At 53.7% G+C, this 25,862-nt stretch overlaps 1 protein-coding gene across 1 annotated transcript; it reads left to right on the plus strand.

Moving 5' to 3' along the window:
• The first annotated feature begins 119 nt into the window (after positions 1 to 119).
• On the plus strand, positions 120 to 25,471 carry SYNM (synemin). Its single transcript, XM_032391288.1, has 5 exons — positions 120 to 1,061; positions 7,849 to 7,973; positions 17,366 to 17,436; positions 20,571 to 23,026; positions 23,894 to 25,471. Exons 1-5 carry the CDS (start codon positions 258 to 260, stop codon positions 24,230 to 24,232), a joined length of 3,795 nt encoding a protein of 1,264 aa, XP_032247179.1. The 5' UTR covers positions 120 to 257; the 3' UTR covers positions 24,233 to 25,471.
• The last annotated feature ends 391 nt before the right edge of the window (positions 25,472 to 25,862 follow it).

A 25,862-nucleotide genomic window follows, 5' to 3' on the forward strand; every position in this document is an offset into this window, starting at 1 on the left:
GCGCGGCGCCGCTGTCATTCCAGCAGGGGGCGCCGTCCGGCCGCAGTGGCCGCGCCGGGCCGCGCTCTGATTGGTTGGAGGCCGCGGCCCGCGCCCACTCCCGCCCGCCCCGTCCGCTAAGTGCCGCGGCGCGCCGGGTCCCGCCCCAGTCTGCGGGGCCTCCCGGGCAGCGGCTGGGCCAAAGCGGCTGAGAAGAGGGGACAAGACCAGGGCAGGAGGGAACCGGCCGGCCGGCAGAGCCCCGTACGCCCAGCAAGATGCTGTCCTGGCGGCTGCACACGGGCCCCGAGAAGGCCGAGCTGCAGGAGCTCAACGCCCGGCTCTACGACTACGTGTGCCGGGTGCGGGAGCTGGAGCGCGAAAACCTGCTCCTGGAGGAGGAGCTGCGCGGCCGGCGCGGGCAGGAGGGCCTGTGGGCCGAGGGGCAGGCGCGCTTCGCCGAGGAGGCGCGCGGCTTGCGGCAGCAGCTGGACGAGCTGAGCTGGGCCACGGCGCTGGCCGAGGGCGAGCGCGATGCGCTGCGGCGCGAGCTGTGGGAGCTGCAGCGCCTGGGCGAGGAGGAGCGCGCCGCCCGCGGCCGCCTGGATGCCGAGCTGGGCGCAGAGCGGCGCGAGCTGCAGGAGGCGCTGGGCGCGCGCGCCGCCCTCGAGGCGCTGCTGGGCCGGCTGCAGGCCGAGCGCCGCGGCCTGGAAGCGGCCCACGAGCGAGACGTGCGGGAGCTGCGCGCGCGCGCCGCCCGCCTGACCAAGAGCTACCGCGCCCGCGGCCCCGCCGCGCCCCCGCCGCGCCTGCGGGAGGTGCACGACAGCTACGCGCTGCTGGTGGCCGAGTCGTGGCGGGAGACGGCGCAGCTGTACGAGGACGAGGTGCGCGAGCTGGAGGAGGCGCTGCGGCGCGGCCAGGACAGCCGGCGCGAGGCCGAGGAGGAGACGCGTCTGTGCGCGCAGGAGGCGGAGGCGCTGCGGCGCGAGGCGCTCGAGCTGGAGCAGCTGCGCGCGCTGCTGGAGGAAGAACTGCGGCGGGTGCGGGAGGAGTACGAGCTGCAGGCGGAGGAACGGCAGGTCGGTGCGCGGGGACGGCCCCACCCCGGGCCCCGGCCTGTGGTGAGCGGGGGGAGCGGCGGGGCTCACCGGAGCCGTTGCGTGCGCCCGGGGCGTGGCGCCGCCGACGGGTGGGGCCGGGCCAGAGGGCGCCCGAACGGCCCCCCCTCCCGGCAGCTGGGCGCTGAGGGGGCCCCCCCGCTCTGCGTCGGGGCCTCGGGGTCCCGGCGTCTCACCAGCCGTGGAAGAGGAGCGCGGTTTGCGGGTCCCGGCGGAGAGTCCCGTCCCTGTCGTCTTGTTAGGTTGTCCGTTTCTTTAGATCTTGCCAGGAGAGGGTGCATGCTGGCAAAAGACCCAGGACCCAGCCAGCTCTAGGCTCTCTTTCAGTTTCCTGTGCTTCGTGGACCGAATTCGCATACGAGTCCGGCAAGAAGCCCCTCTGACTTCCAGAAGCGGCTTCAGAAGCGACGGCTCATTCCTTCTCGGCTGGGTCTCGGTGTTGGGAGGTGTCTCGGCAATGTCAAGTCCTGACCGGGAGCCATTCCAAAGGACAGCCCCTTGGCTGTAGGGCACCCCTGGGGAAAACTTAAATAGTTTCCTAAAACGGTTTTTATTTAGCCAGAGTGATTTCCCAGGAGGAGGCAGCCCGTCTGGCTCTCTGGGCCACTGCCTTGTGTCTTCTTGGGAGGGGCAGTCCCCTTCATGCAGAAACGAGCTCCACGGGAGATGTTTTTCTCTCAGTCTCCCAAGCAGACATCGGGTCTCTGGGTAGTGGAAAAGTTGTGGAAACGGGCTGGTCCCTGTGGCAGCATGTAATATAAACAGTTACTATAAAAGTGCGCGGTAATAGGAACAGTTACTATTTCAGAGAAGCGAAGCCCAAAGCTCTGACACTGACAGGGTGACACCCGTGGCCGATTATTGTCCCAGTCCAGTACTAGGCTTGGCCCTGGGCCCGCCTCCTGGAGGCCAGAATTGAAAAATACCCCCAAATCATACTCTCCGTAGTTCTCAGGGTGACAGTTTAAAATAACACTCTCACAGATTCAGAAATATTTTAAGGGGATAATTTGTAGCTTGGAGTTAAAGATTTGTGGTAGAAGGATTGTGTGCTTTTTTTTTTTTTTTAAACGCAGGGAGTAAAGGGAACACAGTGGCTTTGGCCTCGAGGACTGTGGTGATGTGATAGGGGTCCACAAATAATCAGCAAATATCTATTGACTACTCCTAGGTCCTGAGCACTGCCTTGGGGTTTCAGTGTTCAAAGAGCTGGAGTCTAGATGGGAAATCCTATAAAGCAGTACCATACGAAATTGTTTGGAATGTAATCTTTTGGAACGTGGGTTTTGTTGGGCCTCTGCGTCATAATTTTCAAGATTACCCCCCCACCCCAGCCCGGGGTTGTAGGTAGAGCAAGGACAGGGACTGGCTGAAGTGTGTGCTGATTTCCAGCACTTATTCTAGACTCCAGAGTGCTTCCCTCGCCCATGAGGAGGGCCAGGGAGGCTAGTTCCACAGGGCCCCATGCTCTGTGTTGAGCAGAAGTGAAAAAGCATCTTAGCATAGAAGAGACTTCCGCGGGGCTTTTAACCCAAAACAAGTGCCTGGAACCGCTGCTACCGCCCCGAGGGCCCGAGCTGTGCCAGAAGGTTCGGAAACTGCTGCTTTGAGGTGTGTTGGGTGGGCCAAATCCTCACCATTCCCTTGCAGTTGGAGCTCGCTTGGCTCATTTTGGACCCTGAAGCTCTGGTTACAGGGTTCTTTCTCGGGACCCATTCCCCCCTAACTAAAACTTATTGCAACCTCAGATATGAACAGATAGAAACAGCATGCTGCTCAGAGCCAAAGCCCAAGTTCTGTAGAGGCCACTCTCCCCCTCAGTCACCCCGCCCCAGCCACACCTGCCTCCGGTCCAGTCAATATAGAAACAGCAGAGGGGCGGGCTTGGGATGTGCAGTCGGCATCACTGTCCCGCCCTCTGACACAGAGCTGGGGGGCTGCACCTGACGGGGACTAGGACCCCACCCTCAATAGTCTGTCTGGTGCTACCTCTCTCATTGGAATTTGCTTCTTTGCCCTAAAAGTAGGGAGCAAGGAATGTCGACGGGAGTTGGAATTTTTCTCGCTTCCAATTTGTGTAGGTTTCATCACACTGAATGTTCCCTTATCCGTAGCTCGAATCTTTCCCCAGTTAGCTTTAAAGCCACCGAATTTCAAATTGCATTCCCAAAGATTCAACACCAAACCATGAGTATTTTTTTTTAAAGGGTAAAAATACCAGGAGTTTTGTTAAGGAGTAAGTATCTGTGATTTGACCCCGAGCCCTTGATTTCTTCAAATTCTGCAGAAGCTCGCTCTGGGGAGACTGAAAATACCATAAAACCGGGTTTAACTAATATACTTTAGTAGATGTTTCATTACTAAGAGTTACCCTTTATCAGGTGCTTCTCACGTGCCAGGTACCCCAGGAACCAGGCCCTTCACACGTATTCACTCTTAGTCCTCAGCGCAATCTTATGAGGTGGATACTAATATTAGCCCCATTTCACAGATGATGAAACTGAGGCACATACGTCACCTAGTGGGTAAGTAGCTAAGCCAGGGTTCTCTTCAGCTGCCAGTGTCTGAGCAACTAAAAAGGGACCCAACATTTCCTCTCTTCTCTGTTTCATCAGAGAAACGTTTAACCAGGATTCTCTCTGCCTTCAGAGAATAATGGTAATTGTGCTTCCTAAGGGCTAGCCCAGAGGGGCCCCATCCATCGGAAGCCCTAAAATACTTTCTGACCCTCCCAGCTGGCTGTTGTCAGAATAGTTTTCGGGTCAGATGTGTTTCATTTACTTTTTGCGTACCCTGTGGTTTAGGGGGAACCCTCCCCTCCCCCACTCAGTGCCCACTGCCTTCCTGGCTCGGGGCCTCCTCTGCAGCCCAAGAGAGCCAGATGCCGGCTGGGACTCTCTGGGAAAAGTGGTCCTTCCCCTAAGGCCTGTGTGTTAGGCCCCACCCCCCAGATCTGCCAGAGAGGTTTGCCGAACTGATGTCCCAAGTCCCCAGCGTTTTCTATGTGGTTTAGATCACTCGAAGCCAGAGTAATACACCGTCTCCCAGTTTGCCGGAAGACGTTTGGACAAAAACTCAAGACATTTTTGGTTGACGCCAGCCTTACCCCTATAAACACTGAGATTTTTGCTTATGAAACTGAGCTCTTAGCCTTTTGAAGCTGACTATAAAAGGCGTCCAAGTCCCCAAAATGTGACTGAATGAGAACTTTCTTTTGACCGGAAGGGGGATGGGTTAGCCGCCCTGCCGGGGCCTGAATTCTGGCTCTGCCCGTTTGTGTCTCCGTTTCCCCATTTGCGGAACAGGGGTAATAAAAACAGCTCACAGGGTACACACATTCGGTTCATTCATTCATTCATCCGACCACTACTGAGCACATCGAGTGCCGAGCCTGGTTCTTGAGTGCTGGGGATAAAGCAGTGGACAAAACAAAACACAGAAAATCCCTTGCCTTCGAAGGTCTTGAGATGGAAACAGCGCATGGTGTCCCGGAGGCAGGTGTGGCTGGGGCGGGGTGACTGAGGGGGAGAGTGGCCTCTACAGGACTTAGGCTTTGGCTCTGAGCAGCATGGGGAGCCGCTCGGTGACTCTGAGCACAGGTGAGGGGTGACCCGACTGTATCTGAATGCAGTTGCTCTGGGAGCTGTGTGGGACAAGAGTGGGAGCAGGGAGAACTTTTTAGGGGACCTGTGTACTAATCAAGGCAGGACGTTGTGGATGCTTGGACCAGGGGCAGCAACGAGGGGCTGAGAGGGAGCTCTTCTCTGAGGTTGAAGCCCACCAGGGTCTGCGGATGGATGCAGTGGAAGAGAGGGGGGAGAAATCCCAAGTCGACTCCAGTGCTTGTGGCCTCAACCACTGAAAAAAGGGAGTGCTCTTTGCTGAAAGGAGTTGGGAGCAGGAGATTAGGCCTATTTGGGTGGGAGATCAGAGTTCACTCTGAATGCCTCTTAGATGCGCATCTGGTATTATAAGATACAATTCTGAGTCTGGAGTTGAGAGTATTATCTGGACTAGAGCTAGAAAAACTTAGCATTCCACTAACCCTTGTTATTCCAAATATATTGAGTTTTTGTGTCTCAGTGAGGTTATCACAATATTTAAATTCCCTCAATCTCTACCAGTCAGGATTCTGAGTGACTGTGACATTCACAGGCTCTTCCTGTTTTGGCCGTGGGACTTGCTCAGCAGAGAGCAGCTCCCGTTGGGTGGAGAGAAGGAGCTTTCTTTGGACCCACACCCCAGCGCGCTCTCCCTTGTGATGCCATCCAGAAGTTCCCGAAATAGCAACTAAAAAAGGTGACCTCTCTCCCCAGCTTTTATAACATTAGGTGGGACTGCTTTTGCTTGGTTAGCATCAGCATGCTGGGTCTCTTGCTCTAGTACCTCTTCCCAGCCCACGGTTTGAAAACTGGCAAAGTCAAAGCCAAGTTGAAGCTTCAACCAGCAGGATCGGTTACAGTCTCTGCGGAGACTGTTAGGAGCCAATAAGTCGTACTTACGTTCCCGCTTCCAAAAGTCAAGTAATTTTCCTTTGACAGTTTCAGGAGAGTTGAATCACACGGAAATGTGGTTGGAACTATACTTATTTTAACTGCAACACAGTTTGGGTTTTTTTTTCTCCCTCGTATTTTGTGGGGTGCAGACCTATTCTGTGCCCTCTGGGAAGAGAGAGAATCTTTGCGCCTACCTGTGGTTTGGCATGACGGGGAGATCCTGATCTGCTCAGGAGGTTTGTGGATAGAGAATTGAGTGCACGTGATACTTTTTTTTCTAAGCAGTTTAACAATAATTGAAGTTCTCTTTAAAGATAAAATTAGTACAGATTTCCAAGTTTCGATACTCAGGTTGCATTTCTTGCAGTAGAAAGGAGTAATCTCTGGATGTTTATAGCATGTTTTATACTCTAACTTTAGACCTGGGATTATATTCCCTCTAAAATGGGGGAACATAGGATTTTAACACCAAGACTTAACTACAGAATGTCTGAATGTCATGGCTAAATTTTGGCAACCCTGTCAACTGAAATCAAGACTGGAATGGTCTGCTTTGGCAAGTCTCACTATCTACTTACAATGCTGGTTTTGGAGGATATTAACAAAGATCTACCCTGGGATACTAGCTAGAGGTTCTTAAATTTACTCCTTTGCTTTAAAAGCTAAATGGTTTCAGTTTTTATTTTTAGCACGCTTTATACACACAAAGAGAACCTAGCAACAATCATTAGCTGATATAGAACTCTTAGCGAGGCAGGATTATTTACATGCCGATTGTACATCGTTTAAAATGGTGGATCCAGTGTGAGATCTTATTCATTCGTTGGTTTTGCAGACCTTATGTATTTATTGCGGACCTTTAGCATGTCGCCTGTGCCTTTGGTGGAGGGATTACAAGAGGAATGGAAATAGACTGTCTTATTTGAATCCCACAAAGATAAATGTCTAAAAATGTAGCCAGTTTAGTTAATTGTATTCAGAAATAAGGCTGTTTTCCATTACAAACCAGGAGTTAGAGAATATGGACTCGTTTCAGTGTTTAAATACTTGCTCAGTTAGTTATTCCCCAGAGCAACTAAAAAGTGTTGATGCAAAACTGTAACGCAGAGTAATGCAAAACTGTAAAATGGTACTGATGAAGCCTCTGTGGTTATTAACTGAAAAATACTGTCGATTTAAAATAGCACATTGTTAAGGGGGTAGCAGGCATTCTCTTGATCATTTCAAGTCCAGTTCACCGATTGTGTGCTGTGCGACTTCTAGGGGATGGGCATTTTTCTAGAGAGGGGGGATGCCCGAGGTGGCAGGCCATGACCTTCAGTGTCTCCCAGCCCAGGGGGGAGAGAGAGAGATGGACAGACGGACAGATGTAATTAGCCAGGTGCGAGTGGACGTGCCCTAAGGGCTGGGAGCATGACGTGAACATGTGAGGAGGGAGTGCTCACTTAACGACGTCCGCCAAGTACAGTCAAAAAAGATTTACGTCCTGGTCCGCATTGACATTTATGCCCGGAAGATATTCCTGTCTCATCCGTGTAGCTTTTCTAGGTGAAACAAAGTGCTCTGTGAGTGTACCTGCTTAGTGTTGGGGGAAATCATGAGTGTGGGGGAAATTCTTCACATCGGAGGGACTTCCGTTTTAGATATTGCAGAAGCCCTGCGTTCTGGTCTGGGCTCACTTTGAATAGCATCCTCGTTGACCAGGGTGAGGTGTTGACTTTCCTAAGCAGCTGATGATGTCTGAATGGCAGAGATGCTTCCATGAACTTCGAAGCATTCCTTCTCCCTAGAGAGTAGGAACAGAACAGCCAGTGTCCTGCCAAAATTGTCCGTGTGCAATAATTATAATTAAAAAAAAATTCTGTGGGGAAGAAATATTGTATTTATTTATTTATTTATTTATTTTAAAGATTTTATTTATTTATGTGACAGAGAGAGAGACAGTGAGAGAGGGAACACAAGCAGGGGGAGTGGGAGAGGGAGAAGCAGGCTTCCCGCTGAGCAGGGAGCCCGATGCGGGACTCGATCCCAGGACCCCGGGACCATGACCTGAGCCGAAGGCAGACGCTTATCAACTGAGCCACCCAGGCACCCCAAGAAATACTGTATTTAAAATCACCCTTACAGTGACTGCATCTTTAATAAGCCTAGAGATTTTTTTTTTTCCATTTTGCATCCTGAACCATTGGTACCTTCAGTTTGACCAAGTGGAGCTCCAGCCCTCTGATCTAAAAGCGCTTTGTTCTCCTTAGAGAGTGATCGCGTGCCTGGAGGATGAGAAGGCGGCGCTCACCTTGGCCATGGCTGACCGGCTGCGGGACTACCAGGAGCTCGTGCAGGTGAAGACCGGCCTCAGCCTGGAGGTGGCCACGTATCGGTAAGGATGCTGTATGGGGGCTGCCTGGGCGAAATCCCCCGTAGCCTCGTTCAGCACTCCCTGCGGGCTGCCTCTGCAGTCTTCTGACCATGACTTTGCTCTCAGAATATCCAAGTGGCCTGGGTTAAAAGACCGTATCTGGCTGGGGCATGCAGGTCGTCCGCCTTGCAGCCCTGGGCTGGCCTCCCTGTGTATTGCCTCAGCCAGCCTCTCCTCCCGGCCCTTCTGCCCATTAGTGAAGAGGGAGCAGGCTATCGGGCGGTCCCTGGCCTGGGCCCAGAGGCAGCCACTAAGGGGCGAGGCCTGCCTAGGGCAAAGCAGCTCTTGGAAGAGCCTCCAGCTGGACGGAGGGGTGGGCAAGCCACTGGGGGCTCTGCTGGGTCCCCCCCTCTGAGAGCCGGGCTGTGGCTGAGTCCTGCAGAGGGGAGGGTCCTCAGAGGAGGCACCAGCCAGCTTGTCCTTCTCAAGGTCCGTCTCCCACAGTCTCCTTGGAAATCTCACGGGGTGGAAAAATCACAAAATGCAATCAAGCTGGGTCAGGTGATCGAAATTACTAATAAGGAAAACTTCAAAACAGGCTTTATTTGGGGGAAGGAAGCATTAGTCAGGACTTTTTTTCACTTACTAGTGACCGAAGCCCTTCTCAGACTGGCTGAAGCCAACAAAGGCATTTATTACTCGCTTGATGGAGAGAGTCCCTAGTTTCAGGCACAGGAGGTCCAAGCGCAGTTGACAGGGACAGTCCGTGCTGCTTTCCCTGGTCTCTTCCTCCTCGGCTCTGCCCACGCCGTGGCAGGATGGGCCCCAGCCAGCTCCCGGCTTTGTCCTTGTAGGCTTGCCCCCCTAGTCGGAGGAAGGGGCTCTTTGTCATCCGTCTCAGCCGAACTCCTGGGCCCTGCAGTCTGGCTCCGTTGGGCCATGTGCCTGTCCCTGTCCCTGGTCAGGGGGACAAAGTGCTCTGGAGCTCGGAAGGGCCCACCCTCCCGTGAGCCACACAGATTGACCCTGGGATGGGAGGTTCCCCCAAACTGGCACCATCCTAGAGCAGATACGAGGTTGTCCCAGAAGATCCACATCTGTGCCCGTGTTAGGTGACCTTGATGTCCCGTGACTCTTTTCCCTACAGAGGCAGTTGGATCTTCCTTGTTGTAATAGTTCTGTAGGTTGGATTTGGAGACTTTGATCTTGTGCTTTGTCTCTCTGGGATTTGAGCCCTTTCCTTCCTTGCTCAGTCCTCCCCCTCGTTCTCTGTCGTGAGAAGTCAGAGCGCCTCGTGGGCATCTTGCCTGCACGTCCAGGGCCTGACTTTTTGGGTAGGTATTCCCACCCTAGCTTTTTTCAAGGGCATTGACGGGGAGCCTTTGTGCTCGCGTCGGCAGCCTGATTGTCGGCAGAGACAGTTTACGGCCTCTGTCTGTTCCTGGCATTGCTCTAACCCAGTTAGGGATTGACTTGGCTGCCTCCTAGGAATTTAGAAGGCCACAGGACTTTCAGGGAAGCGAGTGATTGATTTCACTGTATGTCTTTCTGACGTCCAAGTTCGCACAGGGAAAATGAGGAGCCCGGCCGTGCCCAGCTGCAGATACCAAGCCCAGGGGTTAGAACAGCTCCATGCCTCCCCACCTCCTCGCGCTCAGGATTTAGTCTGGGAGGTGCCCACAGACCTAAAAGACATACGGGCAGTGGAATATAACCCATTTCTTTGTACAAGCCGAACGCCTAGTGTTTCTATCACTGCCTTGTGTCCTGCAGATAAGCCCTTGGCATCTCTTACGTGACTTCCTGTATTTCGTCTTGCTGCCCGCGTTCTGAGAACAGGGAAGAAAATGCATATTTGTGTTAGTGCCCTTCTGCTCTTCTGACCCCGTCACAGGGGCCCACTTGATCTTTAAAAATCACGACCCGCTGTCTTTGAGGAAGTTGACCTTCCTTCCATACCCTTGCCCCAGGGAGTGCAGCAGCGACTGTCAGCCTCTTGGGGACCACGGCCCAGGGCCCCGTGCAGTGTGACTCCTCACCAGCCCTGTCCCCAGGGGCCAAGGCTGGCCGACGGTGTGGCTGACTGAGATCAGGTGGATTTGTCCCAGGTTTTCCCTGCAGCGGCCGTTCCCCCCGTGTTGCGGAGTTGATGATTAGCATCTCATGTGTAAGGGAAGGGGCTGTGGCGCCTTCAAGTTGGAAGCACAGCCCAGTACAACTGGAATTTGTCGGCTGTGCTGAGCCCAGCTCTCAAGTGTCACGCGTGCTTCCGAACCCAGATATTTGGCTCTTTCCGGTTAGCCTTCACGGTGAAGAAGGAACACTGCTAACAGAGTAGTATCATTTATAACTAAAGGTAGACTTAGAGTTTATAAGTAAAGATGCAATTTAATAAAATAATAAAATTCGAACAAAGCAAACCGCAGCGTCTAAGGCTGGAGGATCTCCTCAAACCTGGTGGGCCAGTTGGTGACCAGGGAAGACACTGGTGCCTTGTTTAGCGGGTGGGTGTGAGAATAAGCCCTCTCCTCCCGGGGCTGGTTAATGCTGAGACACCAGGGAGAGCCCAAGAGAAGGTGGGCTGGCCCAGGGGCCCGGGCTCGCCCCATCGGCCCGTCCCCAGTGAAGTTATGTGGGGCTGGAGGGGCGCATCCACCCCATACGTAGTCACAAGGCTGTTCCTGGAGTGGGAGTGTTTATTTACACTGGCAGCCGAGCAGTGAGAGGGGGAGGTGCTCCGACAGGACAGCGTGTGGTTCTCAGCCTCATCAGTACCTGGGGGTCACCTGGAGAACCTGACAAAGCATCAGCCCTGGGCCCATTCCTGGACGTTCCAATCAGCTTGGCACAGGATGGGCCCAGGCCTGGTGCCTTTGCAGCTCCGAGGAGGATGGTCAGGTGTGGCCAGGGTAGAGAACCACGGGTGTAGGGCCTCACCGCTCCAGGGGCCCACAGACTGACGGCTTTGGCATCGCTGGGCGTCTCAAGCCTGCGGGAAATGCAGAACCTTGGGCCCATTCCAGACCTTCTGGTCAAGGCCGGCCCCGCAACAAGGTCCCAGGTGATTCAGGATGCACGGCACTGTCTACAGAGCATCCCGGGAGCATCCCAAAGGCACTGAGCCGCTCTCACTGTGGCCCAGAGGCGGGTGAATGATGGGCAGGCTGAATGGTGTGCAGGGTGCTGGGGGGGTGGGGGATGGTGGATGAGGCCTGCAGCCCCGGCTTCCAGAAGATCACGTGGGAAGGGCTTCCAGGCCGAGGGGCCAGTCTGGGCGAGGACCTGAGGACTGAGCTTGCGTGGTATCTGTGGTAATGCCAGGCAACTTTGGGTTTGGGGGCCTGGCCTGGAGGCATGGAGGGCTGTGTGGGATGGAGGGACAAGAGCCACAGACGTGAGGCCATGTTTTGTGAGTGGGGCCCGTGCCCTCAGGCTGCTCCAGAGACGTTGGCAGGCAGGGGGGTGCACAAACCTACAGCTAAGTGTGGCTTGGTGTTGAGGGTCATGTGCTGTGGACCAGGCCGCGTGGACCTAAGTCGCCTCCCGCACTGTTGGAAACAAGAAATGCCTCGTAAGACACACGAGGGCAAGGTTTCTGGGGAGGAGAAGGGAGTTGTGAGAATCTGGGAAGGCTTCAGGAGGGAGGCGAGATTGATCGGGGTCTTGAAGGATGGTGGAGATTTGAACAGACATGCAGGAGAGGGGGCGGTGGGGAGTGGGGGCGGCACGTGGGGAGGGACCCGTCCACTTAGGTAAAAAGCCAAATCAGATGATGAAAGAAAGTCCTATAGGCAGGTCACTGCCAACGAATAGGGTCAGATAAAGACAGTTCAGAGGAGGGACCGAGAGCTTCCAGCCCACGTTGGCAGGAGAGATTTTCCAAAGAGGTGAGATTTGAGTTGGCCTTGGAGGGGTGGGCAAGTAGACGGCAGGAAGCGGACTGGCAGGAAGGACTCGGGAAGGAGCTCCAGGTGGATGAGTCAGATTGGGAAACAAGGGGAGGAAGGAGAGTGCAAGGTGGGTGAGCAGAGGCCTGGGAAGGAGGCAGCTGAGGTGGACTTGCAGTGGCAGTGGGGGATGGGGAGCAGGGGGCTGGCGGCCTGCTCGCAGAGGACTGGGTGCAGGGAGGCCTCAGGAGGTCCCTGCAGTCCTTGGAGATTCAGGTGGGGAGGAGCTGACACGGGGGTGGCCAAGGGGGTCTCTGCGAAGGCTGACCAAGAGCCAGAGCCCGGCAGGGAGGAATGCTGGGCGCGGATTGGGAGGCTCCTGGATGGAACACCGGGAGAAGGGTGCCGCTCATCACGTGCTCTTGCAGACCAGAGGCCAGCCCTCTCCATGAGGCAGCTGCTCATTCAGACCTGGTCCCTAATCTGAATATGGTGAAAACCAGGGCCGGGGCGCCATCCTGAACCCGCCCCAAACCCTTCCCACTGCCGACCTGAAGATCTGCCCCCAAAGCTGCAGGTTGAGAACTTGCAGAAACCTGGCTAGAAAATAAACACCCCCCCCCCCCCCCCCCCCCCCCCCCCCCCGCCACCGAAGAAAGAGAACAGAACCCAGTCATCAGGAATAAGGTGTTAGGGGCGCCTGGGTGGCTCATTCGTTAAGCGTCTGTCTTCAGCTCAGGTCATGGTCCCAGGGTCCTGGGATCGAGCCCCGCATCGGGCTCCCTGCTCTGTTGGGAAGCCTGCTTCTCCCACTCCTGCTCCCCCTGCTTGTGTTCCCTCTCTCGCTATGTCTCTCTCAAATAAATAAATAAAATCTTAAAAAAAAAAAAAGGAATAAGGTCTTAGAAAATATAATGAAAAAAAAAGATATTCAGATAAAAAAAAAAAAAAAAAAATGCAAAAACACCCAGGAATAAACTGAGCCCCAAACCCACAAAAACGCGGGCTCTGAAAACCATGTGCGCAAGAGGCCCATCCTGGCTTTCTGATCTGGGGGACAGATGATGCATTCTCCCTCAAAATTTAAAAAAGAGGCACTTTTTTTTTTTTTAATGTTTTGGGGCTGAAATATATAACAGTTGTTCTAAATGTCACCTGAAGAAATGGAAAGCAGAGCCAGACCATTTTTCAAAAGAAGAGTACTGAAGGGAGTCTTGGCTGGCCAGATATGAAAATGTAATGCAAAGATTTGCGGCCTGGGCTCTTTCAGGCAAAGTCCTTGTTTTAAAAGGTTAGGTTGGAAACAACAATGTCAGAACACGGTCTTTGTATGTCTGTACAGCGGGGACGTGCGAGCTTCCTGTTTCCTCTTAGGCTGGCTGGAAGCAGAAACCGCACGTTTCAACTGGAGGAAATAAATATTCCATCTCTGGATCCGGACCGCTCACAAAGCAATAGAGATAACTCCTAGCAATGGCAATTTCACCGTCATGATGGTATTTCTGGTCGCTGCATTATTGTGTTAGGCCCACCTACCCCTTTTCATGCACCTGTTCAAAGGAAAACAGTTCTTTGGAATTTCCCCAGTGCTTGGAGAAATACATTTTGTTTTGCTAAAACAAAATGTATTTTTGTTTTGCTCCTACTCTCTTGAAAACTTAACAACCGTGTTTTAACACGGAGACTCAGCTGGTTATTAGGCGAAATACTTGAAGTTAATAAAATCTTGTAGTTTCAAGCGGAGGAGGCTGAGGGGGGTAACCCATACATTTGGGTCCCAGCCTTCCCCACATCACTGCAGAAATGGGTTGCTCTCTGTCCACCAGGATTTTAGGTTATCCAGCCTCTCTTCCCCTCTTGGGACTATTTCAGTCAACTGAAAATCAGCTTTCTTCTCAGGTCAGTAGATGATGATGATCATGATTGTGACCATTGATTGAGCCCCTGTTCTGTGACAGCCTTGTTTCGAGAACTTTCCAGTTAGCGACCACCACACACCTGTGAATGCTGCCTGTTTCAGCAGTGGGGAAACTGAGTCACAGAGGATTTGAGTGGCTTGCCCAAGGTCACAGAACTAGGAAGCGGCAGGCCCAGGATTTGAATCCGGGCAACCTGACTCGGGAAGTCTCTCCATCAACCACTCCCAGGGCTTCTTTTCTCTGTTTTATTAGTAATCTTGGTTGATCTGTTGATTATTTGATTTTTTTTTCCCCCAGTCTCTAGAACTGATGGATAGGCTTTGATATGTGATTTAGAGCTGAGCACAGAAGGAATGACCAGGAGCAGCATGGCCTCAGTGTTATCTTCCATACGCCTGTGGTGTGGGGCAGGGCCTTTCCAATTCGGATGGTGATGCTCGTCCTTTCTCCCCGCTTCCCCCTACTGCATCGAGCCCCTCAAGCCCTCCAGTCAGGGTGGCAGACTGTCCCCCACCCTCTGTGGAGCTTGGAGGCCAGGGAGGCCCTTCTGAGACTCCTTCTCCCAGCTCCACCCCCTTTTCCTCCCACCACTCCCCACCTGTGTTTAGCCAGGAAGCACTTTGTGAACCATTCCAGTTGGCTCCACTGGCTTCCCTTCTGGAAACATCCTCCGGCTGTCCCTCTTCTCTCACTCTGTCCACATTTATCGGGGACATGGGCATGCCTTGTGCCCCCAGGGCGGAATTACAGCGGACATGCCCTGAAATTCCATTAGGATAATCTATCCTGGACAGAGAGCCCCAGCCCACCCTGGGCCCCGCTCCAATGACCAGTGGGGTCTTTTAGGGCCTGGAGCCTGGCCAGAGGCCACATTATAGCTCACTTACGCGCCATGGATTGGTCTCAGACTCCTTAATGAGGCCAGGGACTTGGTTTTCCCGCACATGTTTGCTTATTTTCCTGCTTAAGAGGCCACCAACCTGTGGTCTGTATAAGATGTTCACTAATAGCTCATGATTCAGGGGCTTGGCATTTCACACAGTCACCACGGCTTGGAGGCCGTTTTCCTCCAGTGCTCTCAAAATAACCAGAGAACGCTCTACCCTTTTCTTAAAGTTGCATGAGTCTATTCCTTACAAATGTGCCTTTTGGCGCTTTTGAGGAACTTTCTGGCATCTCCTGAGCGATTCTGTTTGTGCCCCTGTCCTCTTAGTCCTGTGAGCTGTGCTGGGGGGGCGCAGGACGCCCCCGTGTGTCACGCCTAATTAAGGCGTGAATTAAATGACTGGTGCGACTGTGCCGGGTGCTGGGGGGCGGGGGGGGGGAGGTGACACACGCCCCTGCCTTCCAGGAGCCAGCCCTGCAGGGTGGGACTGAGTTCCTCCCCAGGAGGAGCTTCATACGCTCTCGGAGAACCCTGTAGGGGGGTTTTGATGGAAGTCACCAAAAGATGTTGAATATGCCTGCATTAATATGTTCGGGGAGGGGGGGTCTGTCTGCAGGATTTGTTCTTTTGAAAGTTTGTACGCAATGCTGTCGTCTTGGGCCTGGCAGGGAGGTCTGAGCAGCTCGCGGGGCGGGCGCCCAGGTGGCCTGGGTTCCAGTGGACTCTCCCTGCCGGGGAGGGAGCTGTGCCTTTGGCCAAGACGCGGTCCCTGCACTCGGTCCTCTAACCCCGGAGCCGGAGCCGGGGGGTGCTTACCGTTGGCCCTGTGTGGGGGTTGCTACCGGGCCTTCCTGACATAGCGGAGGGGAGGGTCCGAGCCATGCTTGTGCCCAGTCTTAGCCAGGCCTGGTGACCAGCACGTGACCACACACACACCCCTCGGGGGGCACGGGCATCCCCTCCTAGGTAACCAGCGCGTCCTACTCAGGGTCCTGAACTCAGTCAAAATTGGATGGTGGTTAGGATTTGCCCCGAGAGAGGAACTAAAGCTTTCGTCTTTGAGGGGTGAGGGAAGCTGTTTCCCCCAGCCCCCCTGCGCTGCCCTGTCACTGAGCTCTCCGCTGACCCGGACTCCCCACGAGCACTTTCTGTCCTGGCTGGGGCGGCTCGAGGCTGAGGCCCTGTGGTCCCCGCAGCTTCCCCTGCTGAGCAGCCCCAGGGAAGATCTGAAGTGGAACTTGGCCTTCTCACCAAGCCCCGCCCCCAACGCTGTGGCTTGCCCCCTCCTCGGCGAGCTGTCATCCTGGGGCGCACACCCCCAGGGTCCGACTGCTACCCTGATCCTCCCTCTTATTATATACAGACCGCAGAATTTTCTCGGTGATGGAAGCTATTTGTGTTCCTGGAACCTGAAATGCTTGGTCATGAGGATGTGGGATTAACGGGTTGGTGTCCTGTTTCCTGGCTTCTGCCCCGAGTGGAAGGCTCTGGGCCCCGGCCCCTCGTCTTCCTGAACGTTCGCATGCGTGCACCTCAGCCGCTGCTTCCGAGTGGAGTCCCACTGGCCATTGTCTTTGCTTTCTGCCGCAGAAGGGGCGCTCCCTGGCTGTCCCCCCCCACCCCCCGCTCGCCTGCGGGGTTCCTCGCCGCATCTGAAGCAGGGGGAATAGAGCTGGGCGCCGGTTTGCCCGGCCCGCCGAGTCCCTCCCCGCGTCTGGCGTCGCTCCCCTGACTCCGTGCCCAGCTCTCGGGGGTAATACCGCTATTTCCAAGCAGTCCTGCTTCCTGTTGCCCTTTGCCACGCACAGTGGATGCCTTGGAACCGAAGGTGGTGATGACTTCCCATTCTGCTCTAGCGACCAAACAACTGTTGTTCCCACAGCAGCCGGTGACCTAGGGGTTCTCTCCAAGTGCCCGGCCTCTGGTGCTGGCCTTCAGGGCCGAAGCCTGCCCCTCCACTCTGTCCTCGGGGCTCCGAGTTGTGCCCCTGAATGACCGCTTAATGATGAGTCTGCAGTTTTAGACTTCTAGACGTGGCCCAAGGGATCAGCCACCGAGTGCTCTTTGCTGTTTTATTGCAGGAGATAATGGGATGCTTCTGTGGATGCCCCGAGGCCCCTGGGGTGGTGCTGGTGGAAGGGGGGGGCGGTCTGCAGCTCTTCGTTCTCCTCATCTGCCTGCCCGCCTGCCTTCCATTCTCTCTCCTTCCCTTTAGCTCTAAGACGTCCCCAGGGAACCCAGCATGAAAACGCACATGCCGTCTGGCTGCCTTACATACAAACACATGGCAGTCTTTGCCCTGCTCCTAGTCAGCCAACCTGTGACTCCAGGACGACCCCAGTGGGGGTTGTAATCGTTCTGGGGCCCTCTGGCCCGGGGTGACCTGCCATGCATGGGCCCTCCCTGCTTCCCAGACAAGCCAGACCCCTGACCTCCCCTCCTGGGCCCACACCCGCTCTAGCTCCTCCTTCTCCTTGTCCTGGGTTTGGAAGGGCTTGCCTCTCCAAAACTTCTGAAGCCCTCGCCGCTCATTAGGTTCATCGCTCTATCCAGCCAGGCCCACCGAGCGGGGTTTGCATCCCTGTGGTGTAATATCTTCAGACACGAGTCCTAAAACACGGGACACTGTGACAGTGTGGTCACCGACCAAATACTACACACTGTGGCTTATAGCAGCGTTTCTCACTCTTCTGTTTCCTGATGAGGTTTGTTTTTTTCCAGAGCCTTACTGGAAGGAGAGAGTAATCCAGAGGTATTGGTCTTGACTGAGCGCATTGAAAACGTGCCACAAGGTAAATAGAAGAAAAGCTAATTATTTAATTTTAAGATGTTTTCCACCGGAACAGGTTCATTCCATGGCTAAATAGTAAAGCATCATTTGTCTGGAAGAATTTGGGTCAGATATGATTTTTTTCAGGTGAGTGTCATTCATCCCTCTCTTAAGTACCAAATAGATTTTATTTAATGGGTCATGGTTTAAATAAGAATGTACATGGGAATGCGTGGAAAAATGCTTAGTAAACTCATTTATTCATCCGGCCAGTGCGGGGAGGGAGGAGAAGGTGCTGATGCAGAGACGGGAAGCGTGAAGGGCGAGGAGGAGACTGGACGGGCGCTTGTGTATCACCCCCTTTGGAGGGAACGCCCTTTACAGACCGAAGACTTGCAGCTTTAGCACAAGTTTGGGGCGGTATTACTTTGTGCAGCAGGGAGTCAACACTCTGGAACTTGCTCCCCCGTGAGGGGCAGAGGTGGGAACGGTTACACCGTTCGTATTACCCCGGGTTGGCCTGGTCAGCTCATGTCGCGCGTGTGGTGCAGGTATCCCTGGGTGCCCTGAGGTCTGTCTTGATTGAGGCCAAAAGCTACGGAATAAAGCTCAATATTCCCTATAGCTGCAGAACGGACAGAACAGGTGAGCATTCATTAGAAGGACCCTAAGAACCTGTAGGATAACTTTAGAAAGAGAAAAAAAAAAGCTTTTAAAGTCCTATAGAACTTACGGGGCTTTCTGGCTAAGGAAGGGCGGATTGAATTACGTCCAGTATGCTCGGGCTGTGCCTCAATTGGCAGAGTTTCAGTCTCTCTGAGTGTTCCCATATTTGAAATCATGGCACATTGGGAATGCATGTATTCGGTACTTCTATCAGGAGAATATTTGGTTAACAGCTAATCTGGAGAGATGGCAGATTTAAACAAAACAAAACGCTGTTCATTTTTATTTTTCAAAAATTGCATCCCTCTTAGGCACGTCACAGCTTTGAAAGGTCACTGGGTTCAGAAGCACAGTTTTGGCTCTAGGTATCTGTGACTGGTTCGGATTTGGTCGTAGGTGGCATCTGACAAGTTTGCTTTCTGATTTTGAGAGTAAGGTTGAAAAAAGCCAAAGATGTCATTCACCTGATTTCAAGGTTTACTTAGCTACATTTTTTTACGTGAGGGTTCATAAGTCTTCACTTAGAAGGGAGAGAGGAGAAAAGGGCTGGGGCCAGACTTGGAGGGGAACCAGTGGTTCGGGGCCAGGGCTTAGGGATCTCTGACAGCTTTGATCGTGGAGCCTAGGAAGAGCTCAGCAAGAGGGCTCCTGGGAGCCTGGTAACTTGTTTCATTCACTGATTGTTTTGTCAAGCTTCTTAAAGGATCCAGAAACAGTATTTGTAAACTAAATTTAGTTTCGCAGTTATGGATTATGGTAAAAGCAAGTAGCATTAGAAGAAAGAGGATGGGGGGGCGCCTGGGTGGCTCAGTCGTTAAGCATCTGCCTTCGGCTCAGGTCGTGATCCCAGGGTCCTGGGATCGAGCCCCACATCGGGCTCCCTGCTCAGTGGGAAGCCTGCTTCTCCCTCTCCCACTCCCCCTGCTTGTGCTCTCTCTCTCCCTGACAAATAAATAAAATCTTAAAAAAAAAAAAAAGAAAAAGAAGAAAGAGGATGGGTTGGGAACTCTTTTATGAGGCTTTGAGCTTCCAGATCATTCTGTGTCCTGTACGATATATGTGCCCATTGACTGTCCACTGAATAAATGTACAGATGTGTTCCTGGATAGTGTCTTCATAAGCACTGATAGGTTCACTTACGTTTCTTCTGTAATACTGTCCAGAGTAATGCCGGCCACTTGCTCACAAGGCGATAAGAGCCTGAAACCGGTCTGTCCTCTTCCGTACTTCTCGGTGGACCTTAATTAAAAACCAGATGGTTCCTGCACTTTCCCCAGGGGTTCATCTTCTAGGGCCTCTCTGTTTAGGATTAGTATGTTGATCTGAAAAGAAGAATCTTCATAGAAAATGTCCTGGCCTGGTCTCTCTCCTGTGTCCTGGGATCTGTCCTAAAGGGGCACCTGGCTTTGGCTGCGGTGACAGGGAGACCAAGCTGGGGGTGTAGGCTTTACCCCGCCGATGGGGTGTGGCAGGCACCAGGGGGCGCTCTCCGGGAGGATGGTGCTCCTGACCACCTTATAACCACCGGCTGCCATTCCTAAGAGCAGGTGCCTTCTTGGTGGAGTTTGGACATGCCCAAGGTAGCACCCTCTGTGGACGATCCCAAGCCAAGCAGGGAGCCCAGTGGACTGCCTCCCACCCCCAGGATCATGACATTAAAACAGACTGTAGTGCTGGTGCCTGGTTGGCTTCCTGCTCTGGCTCCTTGTCGAATGAGAAGTTTGTAAATATAGAAGTGTAAAAATAGACGAAGTCAGGGAGCCTTAGAAAAAGTTAAGTTCTGCAGGACTTGTTGGCCCAACATGGACACGAATGGTGAATAAGAGCCCATGAAATGGTGGAGGGACAGTGTCAATTGGTGTTTAGTAATCCTGTACTTTGTAATTATAAAGCTCTTCTCTGCTGAGATGTGTTAAAGAAACTTAGGTCAACAAAGTAGAGATGAATGTTTCCAAATTATCAGGATACTGTGAAATTTCAGCCCTGGAAACGGGCACCCCTGACCTCTCTTTTTTTTTTTTTTTTTAAAGATTTTATTGATTTATTTGACAGAGAGAGAGAACACAAGCAAGGTGGGGTGGGAGAGGAAGAAGCAGGCTTCCCGCCGAGCAGGGAGCCCGATGCGGGGCTCGATCGCAGGACCCCGGGATCATGACCTGAGCGGAAGGCAGACGCTTAGGGACTGAGCCACCCAGGCGCCCCCACCCCTGACTTCTCTGATGCGTGTACCGTGCTCTACGATCACGCGGTCGATGTTTGTTAAGATCAGTAAGTGGAGAAAGGTGTTGGCTCGAAGCACGTGTCGTGCTCTATTTTATTGTAACAGGACTTTTTAAACTACCAAAAGAAATGATTTGGGGATTGAAGATCTCTCATTTTTACAATGGCCCTTCTGCCGTCATAGTACGCTTTTATGATGACCGATGGGATTTGACCTGCGGTGATGCTTTTAAGATGAAAGAAGGTAATGATGCCTGTCCTTTTCCGCAGAGCTCCGGAGCACGTCCTATCGCTGCGCCAGCTCGGTGTTACAGAGGGAAAATGAAAGGAATCTGTTTGCCAGGCAGAAAGCACCCATGGCCAGCTTCAGCCACAGCCTGGCGCAGCACCCGCACCTGCCGGCCCAGCCCGTCACTGCAGGTGCTGCCGGAAGAGGCTTCCGAGGCTCAGAATATTCTTCCCGCACCACCACCCGGCAGGAAACAACTTACGAAGAAACTGCCGACTCGCGTGAGAAAACCACCAAGAGTCAAACCAACTTCAGAACTTTCTCTCCGGCGCACAGTCTTTTAAGAGACCCCGAAGGTCCAGCGCAAACATTCCCCGAGAGGCCGAGAACCACAGGTACGAAGGACGCCTCCGCTCGTGAGGCCCGAGAGTCCGCCGTGGCCCAAAAGTCCTCTCGAGAGCAGCGGGACGACGGGCTGGCAGGCGCTTCCAGAAGCACTTGGTCAAGTGAGAGGACCGTCATTGTGGGAAAGAAGACAGAAGCTAACGGCACAAGGGAGCAAGACAGAAACAGGCCAGAAACCGTCCAGACAAAGTGGGAGGAGAAGATGTTTGATTCCAAAGAGAAGGCTTCCGAGGAGAGAAACCTGAGGTGGGAAGAGCTGACGAAGTTAGATAAAGAAGCAAGAAAGAGAGAAAGCCAGCAACTGCGGGAACAGGGGAGAGGGAAGGAGTCGGCGCAGGAGAAGAGCGTGAGAGAGAGAGAGGTGCCCATCAGTCTAGGGGTCTCCCGGGAGAGCGCGCCACAGGAGGCCCCGAAAGCTTGCCAGACGCCCCCCCAGGAGGACGCCCCGGATGGTACTAGGAGAGGTGTGGAAACCCGGGAGGCCCGGTTCAGGCTGGGCCCCGGCGACACCGCCAGCCCGCCGAAGGGCGAGTCCACGACCGAAACCATAGCAGAAAACATCGTGTCCAGTATCCTGAAGCAGTTTACCCAGGCTCCGGATGCAGAGGCATCTGCTGATGCTTTTCCAGACACAAAGGTCACTTACGTGGACAGGAAAGAGCTTGCCGGCGACAGGCAAACAAAGACCGAGATAGTCGTGGAGTCGAGACTGACGGAGGAGGTCGATGTTTCAGATGAAGCCGGCCTGGAATACCTTCTGAGCAAGGACGTGAAGGAGGTGGACCTGAAGGGAAAGTCGGCCGAGCGGATGATAGGAGACATAATCAACCTTGGTCTGAAAGGAAGAGAGGGGAGGGCAAGGGTCGTCAACGTGGAGATCATCGAGGAACCCGTGAGCTACATCAGTGGTGAGAAGACAGAGGAGTTTTCTATCCCGTTCAAAGTAGAGGAGGTGGACGATGCGTCTCCAGGCTCCAAGGGGCTTGTTGACGAGGGAGAAGGTTATGGAGGAGAAGATACCATGTTCTCAGGGAATCGGCATAAGGAGGCCAAGTGGCCCCAAGAGGACGTAACCCACGTTGAGGAAGTCATGGAGGCAGGCGACTCGGAAGGAGGAGAGCAGAGTTATTTTGTGTCGACGCCGGATGAGCACCCCGGGGGGCAGGACAGAGACGAGGGCTCGGTGTATGGGCAGATCCACATTGAAGAAGAGTCCACCATCAGGTACTCTTGGCAAGATGAGATTCTGCCAGGGACTCGGAGAAAAACAAAGGGGGATGATGCGTTGGGAGAGACGGTTGTGAGGCCACCGGATGTCTTAGAAGCTCCGCTGGAGGAAGACGTGGGTCGTACTCACTGGCAAGAACAAACCAGAAGCGGTGAATTTCATGCTGAACCCACAGTCATCGAAAAGGAGATTAAAATACCACCCGAGTTCCACACGTCCATCAAGGGGGCCTTCAAGGAGCCCCGACACCAGCTGGTGGAGGTGATCGGGCAGCTGGAAGAAAGCCTTCCGGAGCGCATGAAGGAGGAGCTGTCGGCCCTCACCAGAGAGGGTCAGGGCGGGCCCGAGAACATGTCCATCGACGTCAAGAAAGTGCACACCTCCGGCGGTAGGGCCGTGACCTTGGTCGCCGAGGTCAACCTCTCGAAAACCGTGGACGCCAATCAGTTAGACCTGGAGGAGCTGAGCAAAGACGAAGCCGGGGAGATCGAGAAGGCCGTAGAGTCGGTGGTACAAGACAGTTTGGCCAAGCGGCAGAGCCCGGCAGCCCCCGGGAGCCCAGACAGGGAGAGCGCAGCGGAGGCCCCGGCTGCCGGCCTCCGCTTCAGGCGCTGGGCCACCCAGGAACTGTACCGCCCCTCCGGCGAGGAGGACGACGCCGGCAGGGCCTCCCCCGGCACGGAGCCGGCCACGTCCCCGGGGCCCGTGTCGGCCACCGTGGAAGTCACCAGCCCGAGGGGCTTCGGCCAGTCGCACGTGCTCGAGGATGTAAGCCGGTCTGTCCAGCGCGTTCAGATAGGCCCCACTGGGATCTGGAGGACTGAGCACGTCTCTCGCGAGGGACCCACGGCAGAGGCGGTGGAGGTAAGTGGGGAAGGTGACCCAAGTCAGGCAGCCAGCTCGGCAGGCCCCCCTTCCCCCCCGGTCTGTGAAGCACCTCACCCTGGGTCCTGATCAGAGTCAAGTGGCCAAAGAAGTCCTCCTCCAAGGATCCGTCCCTGCCTTTCAGGAGGTGGGGGGCCCAGGAGAGCCTGGCCCCGTGGAGCTTTCCACAGACGTGGAGAGACACAGTGTGTTTGGCTCCAAACAGTCTCATGCTAAAAGGGAAGTCATTTTTCAGGGCCCCATTTCCAAGGGCGGGGAGGGGTGGTGATTATTTTCAAACTGCAGAGTCTGTGGGTACCCCAGACTTCTGTAAAGCCCCTTCAGGTAAGCCCTTGAGGGGGGTTCCGTGAGCAAATCCAGGTCACGGCCCCCCTTTCAGACAGAAGGGTGATCAGGGAACGGCAGATCCACGAGGCAGGTCAAAATCGGGTCTCCGAGGCATCCAGCCACTGAGCAGATCATTCCCTTGCCCGGCGCACTTAGTGACTCAGAAAGCAGTGCTCGCAGAGAGGGCTCGGCAGACGGGAGCCAGGCTGCTCGTAGGTACACGGTGGGCAGGGCGATCCTGGAGAGGGCGCCTTCCAAAGGGCCAGTTCCCTGTCACCTCCGGAGGCCAGTGTGGGAGATGCATCAGGGGCAGAAGAGGCATCGGGCATGAGCGGGTGCACTGGGCTGGGTCCCCGCAGCAACAAGAACCTCTGAACAGGTCGTCTTCCAGGGACCTGTGTGTGAAACACTTGCACCTGCCGGCTCAGCGGGTCCCCTGAGCGAGGCGAGTTAGCAGACAGCCGCGGAGTGCTAAGGCGGGTTGCGCTGGGGCCCCAAGACACTCCGTTTCCCTTTCAGGTGGACGTAAGTGACGTAGAGGTGACCTCCCGCTGGACACGAGAGACCACAGTCTTCTTTCCCGCAGGGACGGAAGCGGCTGCGCGTGGCGCCCCTGACCGGGACGCCTGGAGAGACGGGGGCAGTGGGAAGGCCTGGGTGGCCGGCGTGAGCTCTCAGGGCTCTGCTGGGGCCGGACACCAGGTCCCCGGGGAAGAGGGCGAGGAGCAGGCTCAGTTTGACAGGACAGTGCAGCTGCAGAGGGTGGTAGACCGAAGGTCGGTGATTTCGGATGAAAAGAAAGTGGCCCTTCTCTACCTAGACACTCAGGAGGAGGACAGTGAGGGACACTGGTTTTGATGAATACTTTGTTCTCAGCGGTATCTTATTTGGTGACACGGCAACACACAGGCCTTTACTAATTGGAAGGAGAGAAGCTCACTCTTGATTAAGACGCCCCCTTTTTCTTTCTCCAAAGAGCGCTCCGGGCGATCTCAATTTACTCTATAATCTGTAAAGGTTTCAAATTAATTCACGCCTTTAAAGGTGTTGGAACTTTATTTTTGAGTTGGAACTTAAGACAAATATGTTTTTTATCGTTTTAGTCTTCAAAGTTCCTTTTCCCGGAGTTTTCTCTCCACTGCTAGAGACAGTTTCTACCAGTTTTGCTCGTGGTCACGGAAATGCCTTGCATCTGCCTAAAATTATAATTAGCTATCCATAAGGTCAGATGCCTATATGGTAACAAGGTAAAAGTAATATATTTACGAGTCAATCTTATTTGCATGTGCTAATAGGAAATAAAAAACTGGCATTGAAAAGGAAAAATGTATACATTTTTCTAAGTCTTCTCGAAAAGAAATCCTAGGAAAGAAGCAGATTGCTTCCATTAAAAAAAAAAAAAAAAAGCTCTAAATGATTTTTTCTTTAGGAAAAAGTTAAATTCACTTTAAGACCTGAATGAATTGCTTTCTATGTGCAGAGCTTTAAAAAAATATATATATAGTGTTTTATTTATGGAGAGAAGAGCCTCAGCCTATGGTGATATTTCAAGTCCCTAATATACTTGCTAGTTTGCACAGGTCCCAGAACCCTGCACCAGTCCTGCGTGTGCAGGGGAGATGATTCCTGGGACTAGCTTCGGGTATTTTTTTTTTTGCAGCACTAGGTGGTTAAGTAGCGCACGGTCTAAATACTCTTTTTTGTTACAACCCAAGTTCTGGAGTAGCCAGCTCCTATCAGAGTATTCTCGAGCTTCTCTGCACCCTAGCCCTTAGCATCTAAACATTTAATTTTCCTGGTGGGAGGCAGACCCCGAAGACCATACAGAGAACGCTGATGCTCGGATGAGAACTTGCTTCCCAGATGGTCGTGCAGTTATCCCTGGAAGCACAGGGTGGATGGTGCCTCCCAGAGAAGCCCTTTCAGCCCACCTCGAAAGGGGCCAAGGTCTTTCTGAGCTCAGAGACTTCGCGATGAAAAACCACCACCAATCTCAAGGAAGTTTTTGAGTTTTTAACAGAAATGATTACAGCTGGGGGGGGCGCCTGGGTGGCTCAGATGGTTAAGCGTCTGCCTTCGGCTCAGGTCATGATCCCAGGGTCCTGGGATCGAGTCCCACATCAGGCTCCCTGCTCCTTGGGAGCCTGCTTCTCCCTCTGCCTCTCTCTCTCTCTGTCTCTCATGAATAAATAAATAAAATCTTTAAAAATAATAATAATAAAATTAAATTAAAAAAAGAAATGATTACAGCTGGGGTGTTTCGTTCAGAGGAGTGAATACTAATGTTGAATAGAAGAAGACGTTTTAGGGGAAGAAGCTGGGCTCCCCTCTGGTTGCCCAGCATTGAAGCACCCAGGAGGGGCCCCCGGAAGGCAAAGGCCCTGCCCTCCTGGGCCACAGGATGCTGACCTTCACATCCATACGGTCGCGTTTAAGACACTAGAGCGAGGGTGCTTTATTGGGTTTGTTTTCTTTTACATAAGGGCAT

Source organism: Phoca vitulina, unplaced genomic scaffold (genome assembly GCF_004348235.1).
Source record: "Phoca vitulina isolate PV1807 unplaced genomic scaffold, GSC_HSeal_1.0 scaffold61, whole genome shotgun sequence".
In the NCBI taxonomy this organism is placed as follows: Eukaryota; Metazoa; Chordata; class Mammalia; order Carnivora; family Phocidae; genus Phoca; species Phoca vitulina.